The 21,433-nt window shown below is 44.0% G+C and overlaps 1 protein-coding gene across 9 annotated transcripts in view; it reads left to right on the plus strand.

The window, feature by feature from the left end:
• Positions 1 to 21,433, plus strand: part of NRIP3 (nuclear receptor interacting protein 3) — a 49,026-nt gene that overhangs the window by 3,593 nt on the left and 24,000 nt on the right. For 5 of the 9 annotated variants that reach the window (XM_070763488.1, XM_070763547.1, XM_070763497.1 and 2 more), the window contains exons 2-3: positions 16,477 to 16,656; positions 19,980 to 20,062. In XM_070763488.1, coding sequence (XP_070619589.1) covers positions 16,477 to 16,656; positions 19,980 to 20,062 — 263 coding nt within the window. The remainder of the gene's footprint in view (positions 1 to 16,476; positions 16,657 to 19,979; positions 20,063 to 21,433) is intronic. The other 4 variants (XM_070763540.1, XM_070763532.1, XM_070763522.1 and 1 more) reach the window with 1 other exon arrangement.

The raw sequence follows: 21,433 nt of genomic DNA on the forward strand, positions 1-21,433 counted from the left end.
TTTCTCTAAAAGGATATAAAATGAGTAAATGTGACTGGCACAATTCTTTTGTTTTTACAAAAACAAACATACCGTACTTCTTTGGAAACAACCATACATTACCTCTCTTGAATCATTTTTCATTTTTATTTATTTCTTCATCCCTGTAGGTCGTAAAACTTCCAGAAGTTCTGAACTAATTTATGAGAAATTTCTTTTTCCCCCTAATGCACTATGGATAAACAATATTGTTTTTATATCACCATAGATGCATTCATATAATTTAAAGTTAAGAAGCATGTATATAAATATACTTTACGTTGTTAGCTATTGATATTTACATTTGCAAGGAACTTCCAGTGAAATTTCAAATGTGCAATTACAGAGAATGTGGAACATGGAGAACAACAATGTTGGTTTGATCTTGTTAAATTTGATTACTAAGTACAGTATAATGAAGTTATAGCAGACATCTATAATCAATCTTTCAGCAGGGGTGAACTTCAACCACAGGAACAGCCTTCAAAGATAGATTTAAAGTAACTTTTGGATTACTGTGCATTCAAATTTGCAACAGTCCAGAATACTGCAATTCAGAGGAAAAACAGCAATAAAAGGATTGAAATGATTGATTCCTTAACATTTCGCAAAAAAGATGATACAGTATTAATACAGTATTTGAGAATTGATTTTGGGAGAGTCACAAATACTCTTTTTACTATGTTCTGAATCAGTTCATGGAGGTTAAACTAAAGATAGGCTGGAAGCCCTGTGCAAAGCTATTTACTCTAGACTTCGACAACTGCACAGTATGAAATTATTATGATACCATTTCAGATATTGCATGACTAGTTGTTATTGGAATTGGCCTGATCAGGCTGCATGTATCCCTTGTTCCTCCTTTACCTTCAGATTTGCAAAATGGCTGTGTTAAAAGACATTTAAAACACATAACCTTGCAACTGGCTATATGAAGGGGAACTGAGAGCCCAATAGTGATATATTTACAGTGGCAAAACCTAGAGGCAGTGATATATTCATGGGATGCTGAGATAAGAATGGGCAAATACATATTGTTTGAAAGGAAGAGCAAGGATTTTTGAAGATAAGGAACTAATAGTAAAGGGAAAGAAAATTTTAATCTGGCTGAGGGAGCTGTCTTTTCACTTGCACATTGATAGAGAATGTACCATGTTGCTTGTTATCAACTTTCTCACCAAGAAGAATAGGTGAAAGAGTTCACCTAGATCCTGTTATGTTCTTAAGTCTTGACTATCACTCCCCCCCCCCCCATTTACAATATTATTTTTTCCAGTGGCTGTTCTCAGAGTACTGCACAAGACTACAGAGGCAATAATTCAAGGTGTAGCGTATTGCCAAAAAACAAAATAACGAATTTTGAAGGGATCTTGGAGGTCTTCTAGTCCAACTTATTAATTAAAACCTGGGAAGATGATTTCTGAAAAGGCCTTGGGAACATTCCATATCACGTGGAAGGGGCAGTGCATATTGGTAAATTTAGCATCAATCTTATATCCTTATATCAAACAGTGGAACAGCTGCCTATGGAGCTGTGGGGGCACCAACACTCCATTGTTTGTTTGTTTGTTTATTTATTTCGTCTAGTACATAATGTAATACATTACATTAACATTAATGTAATTACTGTAGTATATAATGTAGGTTTGAGAGGATAAATCAAAGTAATATACATCAATAGAAGATAAGAAGAACATTAGGGATAAACATAAAAGTGATATTAGGACGGGACGGAAGGCACGCTGGCGCACTTATGCACTTGAGACTTTCAAGAGGAGATTGGACGGCCATTTGTCTGAAATGGTGAAAGGACTCCTGCTTCGGGGGGGGGGGGGTGGACTAGATGACCTACAAGATCCCTTCCAACTCCATAGTAATCTAATGCAGTGATTTTCAACCTTTTTTGAGCCGCGGCACACTTTTTACATTTACAAAATCCTGGGGCACACCACCAACCAAAATGACACAAATCTAATAAATAAATAAATACATACATACATACATACATACATACATACATACATACATACATACATACATACATACATACATAAATAAATAAATAAATAACCCCCTCATATATATAATCCCATGTAACATCCCCTTATAAATACAGTCAATCATCAATCATCCCTCCTGAAATTTATACCGCTGTCTCATTTATGGGTACTTCTCCTGTCTTTCCCCCTTTTCTCTCTCATGTTTCTCATTTCTCTCTCTTCCTCCCTTTTTCCCTCATTCCTTCTCCCTTTCACTTCTCCTCTTTTTCCATCCCTGTCTCTCTCCCCCCCTTATGTGTGTGTATGTATACACACTCCAACCATTTCCAAAACCAGGTGAGGGCTGGGGTTTAATTCTCTTTTATTCTTTTCAAAAACAGGTGAGGGCTGGGGGTTTTTTCTTATTATTTGGGTGCTTTTTACCATATGCTTCAAGAATCACCCCTCTCTCTCTCTTTTGTTTCTCTCTCCTCTCATTCTCTGCCTCAATCATTTTCTCATTTCTCCTCCCCTTTTTGTTCTCATTTCTCTCTCTCTCTCCTTTCCTCTTCCTGTCTCTCTTGCTATCTTTTTTTCTCTCTCTCTCTTGCTTTCTTTCAGTATCTCTTGCTATCTCTTTTTCTCTCTTGCTTTTCTTCTCTCGTGCTTTTTGTTCTTTCTCTCTCTCTGTTGCTCTCTCTCATTCTCTTATTTTCTCTCTCTCTCTCTTTTCTTTCTCTCTTAGTCTCTCTCTCTCTTGTTCTCTCTTATTTTCTTTCTCTCTCTTTCATGCTTTCTCTCTCTTGTTCTTTCTCACTCTCTCTCTCTCTCTGTTGCTCTCTCTCGTTCTCTCTCTTCCTTTCTTCTCTGTGGAGGCCAGCGAAGGTTTCCCTTAGTTTGAATGTTCCGAGCAAGCAGCCCCTTTACTGACAGCCCGGGACGGGACTGTGAGAGGGGTGGGCGTTCCCACAGCGCTTGGAGCGGCTAGCGGCCGGATCGCCAGCGGCGCTGCAGCCACCGCTGTGGAAGAAGCCGCACCCCAAAAAAGCCGGAGGGAAGGATCGGGCGGGCGGGGGACAGCCACAAGTGGAAGCCTCAGCCCTGGAGCCCCCTCGCGCCCATGGCTTCTCGTCGATGCCTCTGCCTGCCCGATCCGCGGGAGTGCTAATAGCAGCGGCGGGCAGGAGCCCCCCCCCGCTATTCCCGCCGCCGCCACCGCTATTAGCACTCCCGCGGATCGGGCAGGCAGAGGCATCGATGAGAAGCCATGGGTGCGAGGGGGCTCCAGGGCTGAGGCTTCCACTTGCAGGGCCCCCCCCCGCTATTCCCGCCGCCGCCGCTATTAGGACTCCCGATGCCATTGCCACCGTGGGGAGGCAGGGGCAGCCGCGGCTCCCTTTACTCCTACTGCCGCACCTCCCTGCCCCTGCCTCCCCACGGTGCCTCCGGCCAAACGCGCCTCTGGCTTCTCCGCCCTGCCCCATTGCCCGCCCACTCTCCTCCGCCGCCGCCTCCTGCCTTGGGGCGAGGAGTCCGGGACTGTGTGGCTTTGCGCCATGAAGAGAAAACGGCAGCAGGGAAAAGTCGGCCGTTTTCTCTTCATGGCGCAAAGCCACACAGTCCCGGACTCCCGGCCAAACGCGCCCCTGGCTTCTGCCCCCTGCCCCATTGCCCGCCCGATCCGCCCACTCTCCTCCGCCGCCTCTCGCCGCGGCACACCAGTGTGCCGCGGCACACCGGTTGGGAAACGCTGATCTAATGTAATCCTATATGGGAGAGAGCAAGGATCCCATGCATTTGGAAGAAAGGCAGGAGGGAGTAACCTGAAATTATGAGACTCCTAGTTCATACCAAAGGTGCTTTTTCAAGAGGCAACTGGACTTCAACTCTAAAGACGCTTCTTGGATGAGAAGTGAAATGTTTTCAAAGAAAAACCAGAAAGTCCAGTTGCCTCTTGAAAAAGCACTTTGGGACAACCATGACCTGAATCTGTAGAGAGACTGAGTCCCATAAATGGAGGTTTCTCAACCGTTGCAGCTTTGCAGACTGGTGAGTGGGGGAGAGGGGATAGCACGGGAAAGCACACTTACAGCTCCATTTGTGTGAGCAGCAGACACACATACCCCCTGCTCATGCAAATGGAGAGCACATGCACAGGATTACCCGGTAGTGGGCCATGGCCCGGGGGGGGGGGACCCCCTATCATAGATAAAGAGCAGGCTGTGTGATGAGTGCAAAGTAAAGCCCCATATGGTCCATATGGTCAATGAATCATGAGGTGCTAAGCAGTCAATGCCATGGAGGCCACACTTCTAATACTCACAATTTGCTGAACCACAAAAGTACATCAGTTTCCAACACTATGCAAACATAGCACTTTATGCAGATTTGGCTGCTATGATTAATTGATCTGGTTAAGCATGGTGAGTGAATACTGTCTATAAGGCATTTCAATGAATACTTGGGATTTTATAGATTATAATATGAACAATGATAGCATATACGGTAAATTAAGGTTGTATTAGGGCAGTGATTTTCAACCTTTTTTGAGCCGCGGCACACTTTTTACATTTACAAAATCCTGGGGCACACCACCAACCAAAATGACACAAATCTAATAAATAAATAAATAAATAAATAAATAAATAAATAAATAAATAAATACATACATACATACATACATACATACATACATACATACATACATACATACATACATACATAAATAAATAACCCCCTCATATATATAATCCCATGTAACATCCCCTTATAAATACAGTCAATCATCAATCATCCCTCCTGAAATTTATACCGCTGTCTCATTTATGGGTACTTCTCCTGTCTTTCCCCCTTTTCTCTCTCATGTTTCTCATTTCTCTCTCTTCCTCCCTTTTTCCCTCATTCCTTCTCCCTTTCACTTCTCCTCTTTTTCCATCCCTGTCTCTCTCCCCCCCTTATGTGTGTGTATGTATACACACTCCAACCATTTCCAAAACCAGGTGAGGGCTGGGGTTTAATTCTCTTTTATTCTTTTCAAAAACAGGTGAGGGCTGGGGGTTTTTTCTTATTATTTGGGTGCTTTTTACCATATGCTTCAAGAATCACCCCTCTCTCTCTCTTTTGTTTCTCTCTCCTCTCATTCTCTGCCTCAATCATTTTCTCATTTCTCCTCCCCTTTTTGTTCTCATTTCTCTCTCTCTCTCCTTTCCTCTTCCTGTCTCTCTTGCTATCTTTTTTTCTCTCTCTCTCTTGCTTTCTTTCAGTATCTCTTGCTATCTCTTTTTCTCTCTTGCTTTTCTTCTCTCGTGCTTTTTGTTCTTTCTCTCTCTCTGTTGCTCTCTCTCATTCTCTTATTTTCTCTCTCTCTCTCTTTTCTTTCTCTCTCTCTTAGTCTCTCTCTCTCTTGTTCTCTCTTATTTTCTTTCTCTCTCTTTCATGCTTTCTCTCTCTTGTTCTTTCTCACTCTCTCTCTCTCTCTGTTGCTCTCTCTCGTTCTCTCTCTTCCTTTCTTCTCTGTGGAGGCCAGCGAAGGTTTCCCTTAGTTTGAATGTTCCGAGCAAGCAGCCCCTTTACTGACAGCCCGGGACGGGACTGTGAGAGGGGTGGGCGTTCCCACAGCGCTTGGAGCGGCTAGCGGCCGGATCGCCAGCGGCGCTGCAGCCACCGCTGTGGAAGAAGCCGCACCCCAAAAAAGCCGGAGGGAAGGATCGGGCGGGCGGGGACAGCCACAAGTGGAAGCCTCAGCCCTGGAGCCCCCTCGCGCCCATGGCTTCTCGTCGATGCCTCTGCCTGCCCGATCCGCGGGAGTGCTAATAGCAGCGGCGGGCAGGAGCCCCCCCCCGCTATTCCCGCCGCCGCCACCGCTATTAGCACTCCCGCGGATCGGGCAGGCAGAGGCATCGATGAGAAGCCATGGGTGCGAGGGGGCTCCAGGGCTGAGGCTTCCACTTGCAGAGGCCCCCCCCCGCTATTCCCGCCGCCGCCGCTATTAGGACTCCCGATGCCATTGCCACCGTGGGGAGGCAGGGGCAGCCGCGGCTCCCTTTACTCCTACTGCCGCACCTCCCTGCCCCTGCCTCCCCACGGTGCCTCCGGCCAAACGCGCCTCTGGCTTCTCCGCCCTGCCCCATTGCCCGCCCACTCTCCTCCGCCGCCGCCTCCTGCCTTGGGGCGAGGAGTCCGGGACTGTGTGGCTTTGCGCCATGAAGAGAAAACGGCAGCAGGGAAAAGTCGGCCGTTTTCTCTTCATGGCGCAAAGCCACACAGTCCCGGACTCCCGGCCAAACGCGCCCCTGGCTTCTCCCCCCTGCCCCATTGCCCGCCCGATCCGCCCACTCTCCTCCGCCGCCTCTCGCCGCGGCACACCTGACGGTGTGTCGCGGCACACCAGTGTGCCGCGGCACACCGGTTGGGAAACGCTGTATTAGGGGAACCATCTAGAAACAACTGTGAAACCACTCCTTTCACATACTCAACAGAGATTATTATTTTTTATTACAAATGACCTTTTCTTTATCCTATAACGTAATTATAAAACTGTGAAATATTAGTAAAGCAAAGGTTGCCCTCTTTTTTATAGTAATTAGTGTATTTGCTGGGTATTCAATTTGTTGATTTCCAGCATAAATTCAAGAAGGCATTAATCTTGCCTTAATTAAAATGTCAATTTTCTCCCAAAATTAATTTTAAAGTGCAGGGGGGGGGGGCATAGATGTCAAAAATATACAGATTATGTATATTTTTAAAGAAAAAATATACAGATTATGGAAATATTCTGTGAAATGTCTATGTTTAATTGGCAGGGATGTTAATGCAGATAAAAAAGTAAATTCAGGCATATATTTCTATATTTAATATGAATAGAAAATTGACAATAGTATTAGAGGAAGACCATTAACACTTACATATGTGAAGTATATTTTCATACTGCTTATTTATCACAGGTTTTATTGTACTAAATTTAATTCAATACATTGGGAAATGTGTTGATGGTAATTAAAATATTAAGTAATGATGGAAGGTTAATTGTCAGTGACTGGATAGTGCTTGGAGTTGCCTATCTGGAAGCAGTTTATATTAATGCATATATCAGTTTATATTAATGCATATATCATTTTTCCCTTCTTTTCTAGTGGGTCCTTGTTTGAAATTTCTGAACAGATGTGGCTCACTGTGCCTTCTGTTATGTGGACATTTAAAAGACACTTTAAACCCTTAATGACCAGAAGAGGGCCATTTAGGAATGTTTCTATATACTGTAATGACATAATGTATGAACAACTATTCTACTTCTTGTGTAGAGGCATAATTAGGAAGGTAGGGAAGGGTTAATCAGAGTGTCTACTTCAGTTAATAATTTAGTGTTAATTATAATTGCAACAGGACCATGAAAATTCTAATATTAATTCCGTACACAAAAGACTACTGAATCATTTGTTTTTCCAAACATTTACTTAAATGGAAGTGAATTATGAAATGTTCAGGACAGAGGAAGATACATTGTTTTGCTTTAATCTCATAAAATAGAAAAGGGGACACTTGCATTTGCTCAGCTGCCTATTATATTGATTCATGTTTAGGTTTGGAAAAGGTTGGAAGCTAAATCTGCCCTGTTATTTTATTAATAGTTCCACAACTTCATGAACAATATTAGGACAAATATTAAACCCAACATAAATAGTTTCAATTACCTTTCCCCAAAGTGATGAACAGTTTGGTCATACTATCTGGGGATTCTGGAAGAAGTCCTGTTTCCAGTAGTAGCTGAAATGCATCACTGAATAGGAGTTTAGTGGCTAATACCGTAACTATAATAAGAATACAATAAATAAATAATTAAAATGGATTGGATGGATGGATAAACAGACACGCAGGGGTTTTTGTTTGTTTGTTATGCAATGCAAGAAGCATGTCTGAGTACGCCTTGATGGCCAGAAGATAAATTCTTATACAGTGATCCCTCGATTAGTGCGGGGGTTACGTTCCAAGACCTCCCGCACTAATCGATTTTCCGCGGTATAGTGCTGCGGAAGTAAAAACACCATCTGCGCATGCGCACCCTTTTTTCCATGGCCGCGCATGCGCAGATGGTGGAGCCGGGGAGCGATGAAAGTGCGGAGGCTGGCAATGGTTGTTTTTAATGTCGGCCACCCACCCAGCGCCTCCAGTCTCCTCGCCGCTACCACCGGCTTTCTTGGGGCACAAGTCCTCTTGCAGCAGCGCTGGCGGCAACAGCTTCTCGGCGTTTAGAATGCCCGCCTCCTTCCTTCCTTCCCTCCCTCCTTCCTTCCCTCCTTCCTTCCCTCCCTCCTTCCCTCCCTCCTTCCTTCCCTCCCTCCTTCCTTCCCTCCTTCCTTCCCTCCCTCCTTCCCTCCCTCCCTCCTTCCTTCCCTATGAAAAAAACGCGGACTATTTTTAAATGTATTATTTTTTGAAAAAACGTGGTATAGCATTTCGCACTAATCGAGACCGCACTAATCGAGGGATCACTGTACATTAAGAAAGCTCTTTGCTCATCTTTTAACCAAAATGGGCAAGTTCTCTTTTTTCCTGTAAATGCTGCAAATAACCAAATGGGCCTGTAATGGCAAACCTATGGCATTTGTGCAGGAAGTGGCACACAGAGCCATCTCTCCGGCATGTGGAGCCATCACCTGTTGCTCTTCCGGGTTCCAGCTTGTCTTCACATGCGCGGGAGTGCCAGAAACTGAAAGACCAACTAGGAAAGTACATGCTGGGAAAATGATCTTCTGGTTTCTGGCACACACATGCATGCTGGCCACCTGGTCTTCCGGTTTCTCTATGCATGCATGCGTGCAAAACAGCTGGCTATTACACACGCAGGCCAGAACCCACAAGCAGAGTAAGAGCAAGGGGAACAGAGCTGCGAGCCAGGACAGGTGGACCGGGGCTTTCCTCCTTCCCTTCCCGAGTGGGCTTCTTGCATGGCCTCAGACCTCCAGCTTGTGGCACTGCCACATGTCCGTGTCCAGAGCACCTGGTCAGCTCGGGGTAACAGGGCAGAGTTTGGATGGATGGATAGCTGCCCTGCCTGCTACTCCTACCTCACACGGCCACTCCCAGCTGGGGTGCTAGAGCAGGAAATGTGGAGGGAGCCAGTGTCGGGGTCGCAAGCTACCCAGGAGGGCCGGAGGAGAATGCAGCATGGACACACCACTAAGGGTTACCATTAGCCAAGAAGTGACTGGGAAAGGCTATGCTGGTTTCTTCTTGGTGGCGGGTTGGGGGGTGCATCATCCTGGCCAGAGTTAGGGTAAAGCTCTCCCGCCTGCTGGCCTCACAACCTGAGCCCTGGGAACACCAACGCTCTTTACCTCCAAGGCCGGGAAGGGACTCCAGCTTTCCAGCAGAGGGAGGTGACTCTACTTTCTCTCCCTATCTGGGGCTGCAGAACGGAGTCATTGGTGGGGATGTACTGCCACCCCAATGGCAGGCAGGGAGGTGCAAGGACCCATGAAAGGCCAGGTGGAGCTAGTGCATGTGCACCAGACAGGTAGTGTTTATGTGCATCAGAAATCTCATCACTGGCTCAAGGTTGACTCAGCCTTCCATCCTTCCGAGTTGGGTAAAATGAGGACCCGGATTGTGGGGGCAATATGCTGGCTCTGTTAAAAAGTGCTATTGCTAACATGTTGTAAGCCGCCCTGAGTCTAAGGAGAAAGGCGGCATAAAAATAGAATAAATAAATAAAATAATAAATAAATAAAGCATAAGTGTGTTTTATGTGCATGCCGGAAACTGGAAGATCTTCTGGTTTTTAGCATGCACGCTTTGCATGCACACGCACTTCGGCACTCAGTGCTGAAAAGGGTCATGCACACTCTTGTTTCAGCACTTAGGCCCATTATTGCAGGTATCTAGTATCCTTGTAAACCTTGTAAAAATAAGTGTTGGGGCAAAGCTTGCTTTAGAGAGCTTTCCAATCATTGCTTTAATATATCAAATGATGAGGAATTCCCCACCTGTGTTTGGATTTCACTCTGAAATTTCCTTCTTGTAATTTAGTAAATCCATTGTTCTACATCTTGCTCTGTAGGATGAGATAAAGTAAGCTTTGAGAGGTATTATATCCTTTCTGTTGTGGTTGGCTTCAGGCCAGCTTCTATGGCTGCTGTTTTGACTCAGGAGTTGGGGCTTTCCAATCACAGAAGGCCTGTCTGGCTTGATGAGGAGTCAGACAGTGAACCAGAAGGAGAAAGGGATGAGGAAGGGGATGGAGAGGCAGAGAGGGCAGCAGAGCCAGTCAGATCTCCAGCCAGAGTCTCATCTGAGTCAGACGGGGAGGAAATGATGAATGATCCTATTCTAGATATCCAGGTCAGGAGAATGCGGGAATGCCAAGAGCAGCTGCACAGACGCAGAAGCAGATTCTAAGTCGCAGCTGTTAGGAATCAAAGACGCTGCCACAGAGTTTAAAAAGTGGAGGGTTTGCAGTTGATGTTGTGGGAATTTATCGTTCAGTTTTTGGAGAAAGACTTTGATGCATCGTGGTTTCATGTTTCCTTTGAACATCTTTGAACATTCTGACACTCAACCATTGAGTAATTGGCTGATATAAGCCAGAAAGGCTTCTGTTGCTGACTTGAGTGATTAACTCTGACCTTTTGGACTAATACACTAGCATTGCTCTTTCAGTAGCTGAGGCTTGCAGCCCTTTGTACATAAAGAAAACCTTTTTGCTTTTTTCCAAGCCTGTGAGTGTGTGTGTGTTTGTATAATTGCCTCATTTTTCGGTGGCCCTGCGGCCAGGCAGAACACTTTCAGATATTTGAAGTATGTTTTTTATCTTTCTGTAGCCTTTACCCAAAGCTAGTGTTGCTGAAAATAGGCAGGTGTCATTACAATGCAAATTATATACATGCAGATCACTAAAGTATTTAGAAGAAGCTTGTTTATTGAAAGCCACATATGTCCTATGTCTAAATTTATAGTTCTCCAGGTTATAGAATATCTGGCCCAATATCTTCCTCTTCCTTTGAATCATCTCTTTACAGGTGACCGCCCAGCTCCTGGTTTGAAAACCTCTAGCAAATGGGAGTCTATCAGTGTCCTAGGTGGTCTCTTCCACCCCTAAGCCACACTTAACATCAGGAAATTCATCCAGCTATTCAATACGAATCTCTTTTAATTTCAATCTGTTGGCACATCTCTGTGCCTCACTTTCGGGTTTGCTTCATTTTGAATATGGCAGTCTTTTAGTTGTCTGTAGGAGCTGCCAGGTATCTCTTAAATCTTTGTTTTTGAAAGGTAAACATAGCCAGCTCTTTCTCCTTAGGAGTTTGTTTTCATGAATCTTATCTCTATGGAACTTTATGTCTGAAACTAATCTAGCTTATTATCCACATGTCTGTTAAACTATGATGTCCAGGATTGGAGGTGAGTCAAGGGTGGTCTAACCAATACCAGCAGTGGAGTCATCTCCCGCAGTCTGAAGGTTATCCTTCTATTAAATGTTCTGTCAAAAATGCATTAACCTTTGTAGTTGCATCATTGCATTGTTTATTCATATTCAGCCAAGGTCCACTGAGACTCTTCAATTGTTTTTCCACATACTGCTGTCAGATCAGGTCTTCCTAATTCTGTACCTTTGCATTTGATCTTTCCTCTAGTGCAGGGCTGTGATTAACCTTTTAGGATTTCATTGTTTTGAATTATGATTTTGCTTATTACATAATTTCCCTAGTTTGGCATTAGCTGCAAATTAGACAAGCATTCCTTCTCTTCTCTTCTCTCTCTCTCTCTCCAATTTCCTTCAGGTGATTCTCAATTTGAAAAGAGAGTCATGGCCTTCTAGCTTGACTCTGTATATTACCAGTGGTAGTTCTAAATATATAAGCATCATGAGACAGAAAAGACTGAAATTCTGTGTTTTGTCATTGAATTTAGACAGCTGGATCTTGAGTGCATTGGGACCTGAAATTAGATCTTTTGGGGTTTTTTATTTTTAAAACATGTTTTACTATTGAATTACACCAAGAAAAAAAAGCAAACCTGTGAATACAAATAGAACAACATGTATATGTATACAGTGTTCCCTTGACTTTCGGGGGTCCGACATTCGTGAAAAGTCTATACCATGGTTTTTCAAAAAATATTAATTTAAAAAAACTTCGTGTTTTTTTTCTACACCACGTTTTTTCCTGCCCGTGACATCATACATCATCGTCAAATTACTGTTAATAAATAATTATGTTAATAAATATCAGGATCATTAAGTATCTTCTTCAATGGTGAGTACCAGTAATAATGGTGAGTAATAATCTAAAGGTTGTTAAGGGAATGGGAAATTGTAATTTAGGGGTTTAAAGCAGAGGTCCCCAACCTTTTTTGCACAAGGGACCGGCTTTAAGCTAGACCAATTTTCCACGGCCCGGGGGGGGGAGCGTTGGTCATATGGGGGTGGGGTTATGGAGGGGTGGAGCTTAGTGACGCAGCCCTCCACTCTTCTCCACACGGCGGGGAGAATCAGGAGGCTCCTTTGGCGGCTGGGGACTGCCTGGCTTTGTGATTTTGGCTGGGGGGGGAGTTAGGAAGATCCTACTTCTCCACCCCCCAGCCAAAAATTCAAAGCCTATCTGCTGGATACGGGCGATGAGTGGGACAGAGCGGCGCGGAAGCCTCTTGCAGCAGCTGCTACAGCCACCGGCTTCCGCGCCGCTCGTCCCACCCATCGCCCGTATCCAGCAGAAGCTGCTGCCTGAGTGCTCTTGGCCGGCGGGATTCAAAGTGCTGGGGTGGGGGGTGTCCCGACAGCCCCCCCACCCCAGTGCTTCGCCTCCCACTGGGACACCCCCCACCCCAGCACTTTGAATCCCACCGGCCAAGAGCATTCGGGCAGCAGCTTCTGCTGGATACGGGCAATGGGTGGGACGAGCGGCGCGGAAGCCTCTTGCAGCAGCTGCCACAGCCACCGGCTTCAGCGCCGCTCGTCCCGCTCATTGTCCGTGTCTGGCAGAAGCTGCTGCCCGAGTGCTCTTGGCCGGCGGGATTCAAAGTGCTGGGGTGGGGGGTGTCCCAGCGGGAGGCGAAGCACTGGGGTGGGGGGGGTGTCAGGACACCCCCCACCCCAGCACTTTGAATCCCGCCAGCCAAGAGCACTCGGGCAGCAGCTTCTGCCAGACACGGGGAATGAGCGGGACGAGCGGCGCCGAAGCCGGTGGCTGTGGCAGCTGCTGCAAGAGGCTTCCGCGCCGCTCTGTCCCACTCATCGCCCGTATCCAGCAGATAGGCTTTGAGTTTTTGGCTGGGGGGGGACTTAGGAAGGTCCTACTTCTCCTCCCCCCCCAGCCAAAAACTCAAAGCCTATGTGCTGGATACGGGCGATGAGTGGGACAAAGCGGTGCGTAAGCCTCTTGCAGCAGCTGCCACAGCCACCGGCTTCCGCGCCGCTCGTCCCGCTCATCGCCCGTATCCAGCAGATAGGCTTTGAGTTTTTGGCTGGGGGGGGGAGAAGTAGGACCTTCCTAACTCCCCCCCCAGCCAAAATCACAAAGCCAGGCAGCCCCCAGCCGCCAAAGGAGCCTCCTGATTCTCCCCGCCCTGCCCGACGCCCCACCCTGTCCTGTATAATGTCCTCTGCCGGGAGGGCAGCGGCGCCGCGGACCGGCTGGAAAACCCCAACGGCCCGGTCCCGGTCTGCGGACCGGCGGTTGGGGACCTCTGGTTTAAAGTGTTAGGGGATGTCCTGCGATACTGTTTATAGCCAAAAATAGTGTAATTACTTCCACATCTCTACTTCGCAGAAATTTCGTGGATGATCTTGGAACGCATCCCCTGTGAAAGTCAAGGGAACACTGTATTTCAACGGATATTCATACTCACAGAGAGAGAGAGATGTACCATACAAAATAACTTAACAAACAAGAGAAAAGACAGTTAAATCAAATCAAAGAATAACATCTATAGAAAAATTGCTGCAACTCAGTTTTTAAACAGCAGATTGAATCTTGACCACAAGGAATCTGGCCCTGTTTCTTCCCAGGAGATTTCTAGAGAGGCCCCCCATGGAGGCTTCTCCTTCCCTTTTCTGGTTACAGTTTCGGAGGCTCAGGTTTGTAAGTAGAAAATGGTTCTTGAGGAGAGGCAAAAAAAATCTTGAATACCTGGTTCTTATCTAGAAAAGTTCTTAAGTAGAGGCGCTCTTAGGTAGAGGTACCACTGTATTTTATTTTTAATTGCCCATAAAACTGAATGGTAGTACAAGTTACCAAGTGTGCGTAGTGATACCATTGAAAAAGATAGCAATTTTTTAAAAATATGGATTTTTATATTATGTTTGATGAGGAAGGCTTGTCAGAGTTTGAGCTTTCTAAAAAAGTTAATCATTAATTTAGTAGTTTGTTTGTTGTTGTGAGCCGCCCTGAGTCTACGGAGAGGGGCGGCATACAAATCAAACAAACAAACAAACACTCATTTTTACACTATTTATTCTTTCCCATAGACTAATAAATACTTTAACCAGTCTATTAAAATCACCATTAATCTCCATTATGCAATTTGAATTATCCATTTATATCAAAAAGAGATGCTGACTACCTATGTCTTGGTCCTCAGGTATAAAGAACCATTGAGTTGGGATCAGACAATTCAAAACATAAAGAACAAGTAGTTTGTACATATATTACTTCATGGTATGTTTGAGTTTTAGTTAGAAGTAAATTGCATTAAGTCTGCAATTTCTTGTCAGTGACTTTAGCTTGGTAATGCTATTCCTATTCGGGTTGTTTAAGTTAGGTAGAGCCATTTTGGTCTAGTGGTTAAGGCATCAGGCTAGAAACCTGTAGATTCTAGTCCTGTCTTATGCATGAAAGCCAGCTACGTGACCATGGGCCATCACTGTCTCCCAGTGCAACCCACTTTACAGAATTGTGATTCTAATCATTCTCTAGTTTTTGTAGAAAAGTGTCTGCTTTGATTTTCTGTTTCTAACCTGGATGTTCAACCAGGATGTATTGGTCTCCTGCCATTTTCCAGTCTCTCTTCTTGGTACAAAGGAAAAATGACAGTGTCATGCCATTATCACACATTTTAGTAGACATATAGGTTTAAACGTGAAGACTTGGTTTATCAGGGAGTTTTCCTCTCCTTCATCTCTCTCATCCCCCCCTCCAACCTCCCCCCCCCCGCAGCCAGAAAAAGCACAGTGCATGTACAGAAAACATGGGAAGGGGCAGGGATAGCTATGTATTCCATTTATGTTGTTTTAGCTCAGGGTCTGGCCACTGATTCAAGATACTTGCTTCTGATAGGCTGATGGCAGCGTCCTCTATATTTTTAGCAACAGATTACATAATTCACTCTGAATGGCCCAGTTTAATGGGAGTTAGAAGCGTCAACTCTCCTAGTCCACAGTGTCAGCAAATTTGTAGCATTTCAGATGGATTTATTTCTCAGACATGGCATTGTATCTTAAACACAAGATCCTTTTTCTTGCAAAACATGATAACCATTGAACTAAGAGCCTTTCCAAAGGCCTTGAATGGTGTTTTTGGAAAGAAAAACATTTTTTGAAGGTATAGCAGCTTATAAGGTGCAAAAGCAGCAACACTATCTGAAATTCTTTTTGTGCCAAGCTGAGACCCAGTTTAGTGTAATGGTTAAAAGGGCACCCAGGTGAAAACTAGAAGGCTGTGACTTCTACTCCTGCCTTAGGCACATAGCCAGCTAGATGATCTTGGGCCATTTACTCCCTCTCAGTTCTAGGAAGAAGGCAGTTTTGCAAATGACTTTCAGAATGACTTTATCCTTGCAGTAGCCAGGAGTCAGAACTGACTTGAAAACACAAAACACTAACACAAAAAAAACCATTGACTTGTGTTGGAGTTTTGCCAGCTTTTCAGGAGGCAGGACAGAACAGAGAATGTCAAGCGTCTCTGCTTCTAATAGCTCTATATATTTCTACATTATGGGTAAGAGCAATCTGATACAAGCAGGTTTTTAAAAATTGAGTGCTTTTTCTCTCTTACATTTGCAAAATTCTTCATTTCTGTAAGTGCAAGACTGAGAGATGAATGAGAAAACGATTCATTGTTTCAGGGAAGGCTCTCTTTTATCTTAAGATATCGTATGCTTGTCTGGTTTTGCCTTAATCTGTTAAGTGCACCCAACCTCAAATGGGATATACTGTATAATAAAACAGGGATAAATTAAATTATGGTGATATGGTAAATGAATTAATTTAAAGTATTGGAAATTGGTCATAACTGACTTAGGCACAGATGTTTTTACTTGACTATTACAGTATAAATGTAACGGTTGCTGCTTTGTCTATATAAAATACAACTTAAATTCAGATGTTGACAACAGTTCATTACTAATTAATCATTACTGACTGGTACCTAATGGAGTGTTTTTGATTGCTACACAGATTTATAAACTTTGGACCTTTGAAACATTAAATGACTGCCAATCTGGATTTGCTTTACCTGTGTTCTCTCCCATGCCCTGAATTTTTTTTAAGCAACCACACAACATTTTGCAGAGACGCCTTGTGGAAACAAATATGTCAAGATTGCGGCACAGCCGAGGGACGGGTTCTCAGAAAAATGATGTCTCAGCTCAGACAAATAAACTGAATCAAATGAAACTGGATAGTCCCCCCAAGACAGAGGAAGAGGACCTCATTCTCATCTGCTGCCAGGTAAGCTTTTGTGTCCTGCAGGAGTTTATTTTATTCATTAGAGTTAAAAGGAACCTTGCAGGTCATCAAGTCCAACCCCCTGCTCAAGCAGGAGACCCTACATCACCCCAGTCAAATGGCAGTCCAATCTCTTTTTGAATGTGTTGAGAGTTGGGACGTACACAACCTCTGCTAGCAGGCTGTTCCACTGGTTGATCACTCTCATCATCAGGAAGTTATTCTTTATTTCCAGGTTGAATCTCTCCTTGGTCAGTTTCCATCCGTTGCTCCTGGTCTGACTCTCTGGTGCCCTAGAAAATATTGTGGCCCTCTCCTCTCTGTGGGAACCCCTCAAATACCTGTATACTGCTATCATATCCCCCCTGGCCCTCTTTTTTGCTAGACTATCCATGCCCAGTTCCAGCAAACTCTCTTTGTATGTCTTGGTTTCCAGTCCCCTTATCATTTTCTTTTCTGTACTTTCTTTAGAGTTTCAATGTCCTTTTTGTAGTGAGGTGACCAAAATTGAATGCAGTACTATTGAATGCAGTACTATAGAGTGGTATTACTACCTCCTTAGTCTTGGAGTGTATCCCCCTGTTGATGCAATTTAAGATTGTGTTGGCTTTTTTTAGTGCCACTGCACATTGCTGGCTCATATTTAGTTGGTTATCCACCAAGACTCTGAGATCTCTCAATTTCATTAGTCCAGTTTCATTACTATCAAAGGTTCTGTATTCCTACATCTGAAGTAGAACTTTCCAGAACAAGACTCAGGAGCATTCTGGTCCAGGCCTCCTCAAATCTGAAGATAAAGTTGAGGGCTGCCTGTATATGGATTAAACATCAGTTGAAAGTCAAGAATGAAGGTGATATATGTGTCCCAGCATAATGTTGCAGGATCCAATCTGGGTCAGTCACTAGTAGCAGAGGTTTTGTCTTCCAAGCTTTCAGATTCATTCTGAGACCGATCCACAGGGAAGGCATGAAGGGGAAGTTGAGAGTTGGCTTAAGACTGACACAAATGTAGCTTAGGTGATTTGTGTTACAACTAACACAGCTATTTGTCTGGGAATCACTTCCAATATCTCAGCTCCTGTCCTAAAACCTTTGAATTATTCCCCATGTTCTGAGCAATATCTATTGCGATCCTTCACTAGAGAAAATATTGACTCAACCCAATTGCTTGCAAATTAATTAAGCTGGCTGAGTTTACACAATTCATTTAGGGCAGTGTTTTTCAACCAGTGTGCCGTGGCACACTAGTGTGCCGCGAGACATGGTCAGGTGTGCCGCGAAGCTCAGAGAGAAAGAAAGCAAGAGAAAGAGAAAGCAAGAGAGAAAGAAATCAAGAGAGAGAGAAAGCAAGAGAGAGAGAAAGAAAGCAAGAGAGAGAAAGAGCGAGTGAGAGAGAAAGAGAACAAGAGAGAAAGAAAGCAAGAGAGAGAGAGAGAAAGAAAGGGAGAAAGAAAGGGAGAAAGAAAGCGAGAGAGAGAGAGAGAAAGAGAGGGAGGGAAGGAAGGAGAGAGAGAGAAAGACATAGAGGGATGTAGGGAGGGAGAGAGAAAGAGAACAAAAAAGAGAGGAAGGAAGAGAAAGAAAGAGGGATGGAGAGAGAGAGACAGAAAGAAAGAGGAAGGGAGAGAAAGTGGGAGAGAGAAATAGAGCAAAAGGGAGGAAGAGAGAGAGAATTTTTTTGTCCAAACATTTTTAGCCCCCCCCCCCTCCATGTGCCCCAGGGTTTCGTAAATGTAAAAAATGTGCCGCGGCTCAAAAAAGGTTGAAAATCACTGATTTAGGGCATATTAGGCAATTGCATTTTAGTCTTGTATATGTCATGCATCCTTCATGTGTGAACCAGTCTAAAATAGATATCATTCTGTTGTCCTTTGCTAAACAGTATTGTGCACAGCACAGAAAAATAATAAACAATAGCATAGAAAGAAGGAAAGAAGTAAGAAAAAATAAAATCTGGCTAAGTCTAGTTTACTTCCAGAGTATTTACTGTGTTTCTCTGTACTTTTCTGATTTTACAAAGCATCTTTGCTTTCACTGAGTTTACACTCTGATATATGGCCTTTTGCTTTTGAAACTTCTTATCTTTCCTTTTTTCAGGATTTTATTAACACCGTCAAACCATGGTGATTTTACTGTTTTCTCCTTTTGCTCAACTCATTCGTTGTTCCTTCATATATTTGTTTTGCAATTCAATTCTCATTTGTTATCTCTTATGAACAAAACATTTCAACATACATATACTTATTAAGCTTGCATATGGCTGGTTTCAGGGAATTGACTAACAGTTTACAGCAAAAATATATAATTTCCCCTTCAAGGAACAATAAAACATCCATGGTAACATTCATGCATCATGAATTTCTTAAATACCCAGTTCCAGTGCATTCATCGTGTTATGTTTTTTTCTGACATATCCAATCCCCACTTCCATATAAAAAGGGAGTATAAGTACATTTTCATATATACCCCAACTTTTTTAGCAAACATTTTTCACTAGGTTATATATGGCCTACTGTCTAACAGCATTTGACTTCTTAAAATTTCTCCATTTTATTTTCCCATGTAATAGTCCCCAAAATAGCCAGACTACATAACAGGGTTATGATATGATATGATAATATAATTTAATATATATAATGCAATACATATAATGTAATATAATATAATTAATATAATTAATATAATATTTCATATAGTGTATGAAATATATTTTAACTTGGAAACCATTCTTAATAATATTAGTTGATTGGGTGGGCTTTGGGTGAGTCGTCGTCTCTGCTCAATTTATGTCCAAAGAGTTTGTTTGTTTCTTGGTGTTCCCTTAGCATGCTTCTCTCCTTGCAAGGTAATATAATTAGGCTAGGTGCAAAGTAAAAGATGCAAGCTCAGAGAACATCAAGAACCCAATAAGTCAGCCTTGTGAAATATATTTTCATTATGTTAGAGTTGTTGTGAGCTGTTGCTGCTTCCGTGACCTCCTAAATAAAAAGCAGTATAAAAATCAAAGAACTCCGAAGACTGGGTTTGTATGATCCACTGGAGCACAAATTATTCCACTATACTTTAGTCAAGCACTTTATGCAACTTCAGCCTCCTGCTGTTATTTTATGGTACTTGGTTGCATTAAGTTTTCTAGAAAAAACTGAATAACTCTTAGTTAAGTCAAGCATGGCTAAGGGTTTATGTGAGCACAACTATTGTGTCCCAAATGCTTAGGAGTGGGAATGGAGATAGAACTTTTTGTCTAAAACTGTATAAAAACAACAGAAATAATTCACTAGTCATCAGCTGATATTTTTTAAAAAATGCTATCTTTCTTTCTACAGTGTAATGGGAAGGAATTGCAAGTTGTGGTTGATACTGGATGCCAACGCAATATAATTTCTTCTGCGTGTCTGGAGAGATTAGGGTAAGCAATACTCTGTGGGGTGTAGCAATTGATGTACAGCAATTAACTTCTCTTGCTCTTACAAGCTTCATCATTATTGGTTGCACTTCTCATTAACAGATTTAGGTTCTAAGGTTACCTTTGAAGTTGCAAGCTGAACTAAGAGTTTGCTACTGCAGAAAGGGAGAAAATAAAATTGTGGAGCAAATGACAGAACTATTATTAGTAATAGTAGTACAGAATCAAATATTCTGAATCCAAACAATGTTTCTTTGGGCATCCATGGTGTTGTATCCTGGAATGGCTACCTTGTAACGCTGTAAATAGTTTGTTCCTCTTTTCCAGCGCTGTCTGAGCCCAAGCAGGAAGTCGCTCCTGATTGGCTCAGACGCGGCCGGCTCTAGCTTTGGCGGGAACCGCAAAAGTATAAAAGAAGCGGTTTCTCCCTGCAGAGCCAGTCGGTACTCGCTGAATTGTCACTTTACCTTGCTGAGCTGTCACTTGTTCTCTGAGCTGAATAAAAGTACCGATTGCTCAAAACCCTGTCTCTGGGTCTACTTCACTGGCGACGAACGAACGGAAGAACTTCGCGTGCAACATGGACAAAATCCAGATCGGCCAGGCTCCAGAACTCTTCGATTCCGAGAAAATGACATGGGACGAGTACATGGCCACCTTCGAGATATTCCTCGAGGCGGCGGGAATGCAGGACGCCGGAGCCGATCGCAGACGGGCTATTTTTCTCAACTACTGCGGCGCAGAGATCCGTAGACTTGCCCAAACTCTCACCGAACCAGAACAAGCAAGAGCCACAGCGTGGGACGTCCTTCAACAGAAACTAGCGAGCCATTTCAAACCAACCAGACCAGTCATGGTTTACCGGCATCAATTTCACATGATGGCTCAGAGAGAAACCGAGTCGATAAGCCAATTCACAACGCGGCTTCGAACAGTACTTGCTCAATGCAAGTTTCAAGATCCGGAAGCTCGCCTCACCGACGCCTTGGTTTTCGGCATGAAGAGCAACACAGTGAGAAATAAACTCCTCACCGAAGAAGAGCCGACTCTACAAACCGTGATCAAATTAGCGCAAACCGCGGAAGCAGCCGACGCAGCGGCAAGAGAATTAAAAGAGCACGGAAGGCGAGAAACCATTGCCAAAATCGACGTCGAGTCTCCCAGCGCCATGGGAACAGACGACCGCAGCCAGCCAACTAGCAACGGGGACAACTGCCTCCTCCTACAAGACCAGCCGAGACACCCTAGAGCTACTCACCCAGCCCCCTGCGCGGGCTGCCGGGGAAATCACCAGCGCCATCGATGCCCTTTCCGTGACGCTACTTGCCACCGTTGCAACCGGAGAGGCCACATCGCCATCGCATGCAGGGCAAC

Source organism: Erythrolamprus reginae, chromosome 1 (assembly GCF_031021105.1).
Source record: "Erythrolamprus reginae isolate rEryReg1 chromosome 1, rEryReg1.hap1, whole genome shotgun sequence".
Classification (NCBI taxonomy): Eukaryota; Metazoa; Chordata; class Lepidosauria; order Squamata; family Dipsadidae; genus Erythrolamprus; species Erythrolamprus reginae.